At 34.2% G+C, this 6,000-nt stretch overlaps 1 protein-coding gene across 2 annotated transcripts in view; it reads left to right on the top strand.

Annotated features, from left to right (window-relative positions):
- CAV1 (caveolin 1) overlaps positions 1–5,018 on the top strand; it is an 83,186-nt gene extending 78,168 nt beyond the window's left edge. The window contains exon 4 of one of the 2 annotated variants that reach the window (XM_073573342.1): positions 3,258–3,488. In XM_073573342.1, coding sequence (XP_073429443.1) covers positions 3,258–3,262 — 5 coding nt within the window. In that variant the 3' untranslated portion in view covers positions 3,263–3,488. Of the gene's footprint in view, positions 1–3,257 lie in introns of both variants that reach the window. The other variant, XM_073573340.1, reaches the window with a different exon arrangement.
- Positions 5,019–6,000: the final 982 nt, after the last annotated feature.

A 6,000-nucleotide genomic window follows, 5' to 3' on the forward strand; every position in this document is an offset into this window, starting at 1 on the left:
TCCGCAGCCTTCCTGAATGCAAATGTGAAGCCAACCTTACTTGGTAAAAATAACTAATACCAGTTCTACTTTTGACAGCATTCTTACATTCCACGCCTGCTTACATCTTTTCACAGTACTGTATATCTAAAAATCGAATATTTAAACTAAGCTTTCAGCATATGTTGTATTTACAGAGAATCCCTAATGTCATCTCATATGCCGCCATCAGTGTAGGCATCATTCATTAAAGGGGGTTAACAACTACCGTTATATTGACTTATTTTTAGGGTAGGTCATCAATATAAGATCAGTTGGGGTCCAACACTTAGCACCCCCATCGATTGAGTGGAATAGCACTGCTTAGTACACTGTTTAGTAACTACTGCTGGCTACTGCAGACTAGCTCCTATTCTTTTCTAGTAATGTACTAAATAACCACTCATAAGATAAGGTTTCGAGTGGTCTTTTGAGTAACTGTATTTGATTGTCAACCCTGCATAATCCCCAAAAATTGCCTTCAACCTTAGCTAATTTTTACAACTGGCACATGGTGATTAAATATTCGGCACAGATGGGCTAAGTGAATAATTTGTAAATTACTACTAAAGTAAATATAAGTTTATATTTATTTATTTTTGGAATTGACTTACTCCGTTCCATTAAGTGGATATTAAAATGCAGATGACATTTCCGGATGGCCCGACATGTCTGAATGTTATTAGGATTTTTTTTTTTTAATAAATTGAAAAATGTAAAACTTTCATACTAATAAAACATCAGTAGCAATTCTGAGAAATAATTCATCTAAGATTCCCTTTGATGTCATTCAGAGGAAAGGACAGCTTCCTTAACCATTATAGCAGCTTGTTTTATACTGTTCCATTTCTCCATCAAACTTAAATAATTTTACTAAGATCCCTTGCATTGCTGATGGGCAAAATGTGTCGTCTCATTCTGATTACATATGACTTACTACCTCCGCTGATTGAGGTGAGGCCCTTAGGCCATCTTCGTTAACTAACTGAGGGATGCTCATTTCAGTAATTCATCATGAAAAATATTATCAAACTAAGGATTTGATGGGAGGAAAATATATATGTAAATTCTGGAGCGGTCCATCAGAGATGTAGCTAAAAAATTGGATGGAAAGTCATTTGCTGGAGAAAGTAGTTCCCATGTGTAACAGTGGCTTATTTGCAATTTTATTTGCGATATAGATTTCCTTATTTAATATCAGATGAAGCTAACTTTGCAAATTATTATGGCAATACGAATGTAATGATTTTTCTAGCTGTATAATTTGATAGGCAATTCTGTAACCTTTGAAATAGTTCTCACTAGAGAGAGAATGTGAACTCAATCTGACCAGTTTGTATGTGTTAACTTTATCAACGGATATTGTATTTACTCATCTGCCAAGATAAAAGAAAATGTTACTTACTTTGTGTTTCTGGTGCTAGGACCAAACTTTCGCATTAACATATTTACTAGAGAAATTCAAATTACATAACTACAAGACATTTATAGCTGATGTACAAGTCTAAATATATTTGCTCCATCATTACCACGGTGTAGACACTGTCATCGGAACTAAATGTGTTACTTTTGCCAGACGGCCCCAAATCATTTCACCAGATATTGACTATCATTGGAGAATTGAGACGCTTCCGTCTATAAGTCTACGACATCTAAGCCAGCGTCATTGTAATATTACTTTAGAATCAAGTTGGATAGAAGAAAAGGTAAAGTTAGGAGACTTGAGAACATAAATATTGGAAGCTTATTTCTGCATGTCCACATCTTGTAATAAGAGTGCTGATGGGAAATAGAAATCTGATTACTATAGGGCAGTTTATAAGTCAACCGGGAATATTTTTTTATAAATTTGTGGACTTAAAGCTAAGTAATAATGATGTGCAACAGATCTTTAACTCAATGGAGATTTTTTCCATCATGTTGGGTACACCGGTCCTGGACTGGTCTTTATGACTCTGCATTAAAGACTAAAGATAAATTCTGTGTGCAGTCCGATCCTGCAGCCATGCGTTACTTCCATCTACTCCCTATTCTACTATATACTGGAAAGAGGCAGATGAAGCTCAGTAAAATGTAACCATCAAGACATATAGGGCCAAATTCATTATGGTATATGCACATTTTTTTCATCAGGTCTTTGGTGTTTTGTACCTTTTTTTGTTTATATAATTTGCGGCTTCTATTTTTTTAAATTTCCATTTGCGTCTTTTCGGAAATCTAATTTATATCTGTTTACCTGGTTTGTTTGTTTTTAGTCCACAAGTGTGGGTGGGGTTTAAAGTTTCCAGATGTTTTTGCCTTATTGATCATTTACGAGTTTTTGAAAAGTTACAAAATTTGTCAAAAAATGTACTCCTGTCTCCTTCAGGAGTGATTGAAAAATTGCTTGATAATTCCTGATTTACATACAATCGTTTTACAAAACGTGCAACTTTTTGCTCAAATGGTTAAAGACAGTTAAAAGAACATTTTGTGACATTGCACAAAATTTGTGAATTTTTTGTGCCATTTTTATGAATCTGGAGCCGAAAATGTGAGAGAATATCACAAGATAAAAAAGGCAACAAATGTAAATAACTAAAGTATTCAATAAAAGATGCCGTGCTTGAGAGTATATGATCAGGATCCGAGTGTGAATGCTCATTGAGTAGGTATGCCCCCCACTCAGAGTGTATCAGTGAGTAAGTATGCCCCCCACTCAGAATGTATCAGTGAGTAGGTATGCCCTCCACTTGGAATGTACATTCAGAGCGGGGGGCATACCTACTCAGTGAGCATTCACACTCGGATCCTGATCATATACCCTCAAGCGCGGCATCTTTTATTGAATACTTTGGTCTTTTGATTATTGACAGAATTGGCACAGAATCTGTTTCGATACCGGCTGGTGTGGGTACTTTATATCAACGATCGCCAGTGTGTTCCATATTATTTTCAACAAATGTAAATAACTACCGTACATTTTGTTATTGATGTATTATACTGCATTTTTATGACTTCTGTGACTCCCAAATGATAATTTGGGCCATAGTCCAGAATGAGTGCTGTAGACACAAAATGTTGGGAAACATTTGGGTAATACTATTTGCAAAGTTGCTTTATTTTTGGAATGCATGGAAGGCATGGGAGAAATGCAACATGAGCACAAAACATAAAGTAAGGTATTATTTGTTGGAAAATCAAAAATATTGTATACTTATTTTATTCAGTATTTAACGCTTTATTCTTTCATTATTTAGATTGATTTTGAAGATGTGATTGCTGAACCTGAGGGAACACACAGTTTTGATGGCATCTGGAAGGCAAGCTTCACCACCTTCACTGTGACAAAATACTGGTTTTACCGCTTGCTGTCTGCAATCTTGGGCATTCCATTGGCGCTAATCTGGGGCATTTACTTTGCAATCCTGTCATTCCTGCATATCTGGGCTGTTGTGCCATGCATAAAAAGTTACATGATTGAAATTCAATGCATCAGCCGAATCTACTCCATCTGCATCCACACGTTCTTTGACCCACTGTTTGAAGCCATAGGCAAGATGTTCAGCTTTATTCAAGTTTCTTTACGCAAAGAAATATAAGTGACACTCAACAAAGTGCAGATAGTCAGAATTTATGTGTAAGTTTTAAAATCAACATTTTATGAGCACCGTCATAAAATCAAAAAGTCACTAAAATATGTCCTCTGGGACAAGTTTGTACCCATATGGAAGAATTTTGTCTAAGGAAGGTGTTAACGTCCATGAGTTTTTTTCTTGGCGCAGTTTTTCCTTTTATACACATATTATATGATATGCTTACATGTTAAATCATGATAATGTTACAAAAGAGTTTTTGTCTGATGGTAAAAGTATTATTTGGTAACAATATTCTGCAGTATTGATGAGTAACACTAGTAGATTTTTCATTGAGGCTATTTTGGGAAAAGTAAAGCAATAGCAAAATACGGCAACACCTGTAAATAACTATATTTTGTTATTGATTTCAGTATACTCCATTTTTTATGGTTTCTGTGCCTAGTTTAGAGTTGCAACTTTGTAAAGAAGATCTGGCTCAAGGCCACGTTCTAACTAAATGAAATATTCTTCCATGGTTTTATGTGATCCATCTTTCAGTGTCACCGAAAAAATGGATATCTGACATGTTAATAAGAATGCTTAACGGCGCTCCTGTGTGACCTATGTGAAAATAACAAACACAATTCTTGCTTCATAATAAAAATTCTATATCAGATATCTAACATATTTTAAAACATAAGTGTGCTATATAGTGAATGCCAATGATTTTGGTCGTCTGTGACATCACCTGATAATGTGTAGTATATGCTTTAAACAACCATATATGAATAAGTTTTCATTCAATCCATGCACTGCCAGACCGGTCTTTTCCTAGGATACCTACTTATTATGTACTTTGTGTTGTGAGATTCCATGCCACTTCTAATAATGTATATTTTGCTATGATCATCATACACTGTAAAATCTAACCTGAAAAATGATTTCATGGTGCAGAATATTTATGTAATAACTGCTGCAAATTAAAGCCTGCCTCTGCCTTATATGTAGTAGTGTACTAACCATAATATACCATCTACTGAGCTTGATTTATCAACCCAATGGTGGACCCTCCTGGTGTGTCATTTGTGGTCATTCATTGTTACATTCAATACAGTAAAAAGTCCTAATATTTTAGGAAATATTTGGAATTATAAAGTGAAATTAACATTAAATAAGTAAAACAAATGTATTCACATAACTGGGTAACATACAACTGTAAGTCTATATGTGCTTCCTTCATTAATACACCGAAAGAGGAATATTGTGCCTTATCTGTCTACTGAAGACTTACTACTAGGAACAGTTATGTACTACTCTTATACTATATATATTACAGATAAAGTGAATTAAAGTGCTTTTTCTATGGTGTATGCTGCTTCTATTTCAGCTGACTCTAAAGACTATGTGAACTTTACACTACATTAAAAGAAATTCTTATCTTTTCATTTTGTTGGCTATCAGTTTCTACAAAATCAAACTTATAAACATTTTAAGGACAGACCCGTTGACCCCGATTTATGATTTGCACTTTCATGCTTCTTTTGGTATTTGTTTCAATTATTTTGTGCCAAATTCTTGAAAATGGCTGTTCATAAAATTTGCGCAAAGTAAAAAACTCATCTTCACTTTTGTCTTTACCCTTCTTTGTCCCTTTTTGGCTTAAAAAGTTAAACATTTCGCAAAATTTTGCAAAAATTGTGTAATGTAATCATTTTCTGGGGAAGGAGAAGATAGAGGGGAAGCGGGGGATGGAGAAGGGAGGTGGTATACATAGGAGTACATTTGTGTCTATTTTTAACATTTTTCGAAAAGTCACAAATATAGTAATCAGGTGAAAACATTTGGAAACCTATCTGTGAACATAGAAGAAAATAGGTGAATGCATAAAATAGACTTTAGGAAGGAATAAATTTAAAGAAAAATTAGGTGTAAATGAAAAACATCAAAAAATGGTAAAAAAAAAAGGTAAAGATGCAGAGATAGACATGTATCGGTTAGGCCGCAGTCAATGGAGGCAGTGGGGCACAACATTTTACATGTATATGGGTTTTTTTTCTTCTATGGCATGGATTTTTTTATCAAAATTCAATAATTAAAATTCAATAATTAAAAAAAATATTCCTTTGAAAAGGAATAAATTGAAATAAAAATTAGGTGTAAATGGAAAACATAAAAAAAAAAAAAAGGATGCAATAATAAATCAGGCCCATTGAATATAAAAAATATGGAATTGCCGATTACAAAAACATTTTAACTGCAGATCCCAGCCCAAGATTGGCTCTGAGTAGCCAAACTAACAACATCATGGGTTTTTTTATGTTCTTTTTATGAGTGATCTGACCAATAGTCAAGATGGGGACTTTGGTCATTATATAAGCACAGAAATACGCATGCTCTGCTTTAGTATGAAATTAGCGTTGGGTGG

This window comes from Dendrobates tinctorius, unplaced genomic scaffold (genome assembly GCF_039654945.1).
Source record: "Dendrobates tinctorius isolate UK_male_01 unplaced genomic scaffold, ASM3965494v1 ptg000035l, whole genome shotgun sequence".
Lineage (NCBI taxonomy): Eukaryota > Metazoa > Chordata > Amphibia > Anura > Dendrobatidae > Dendrobates > Dendrobates tinctorius.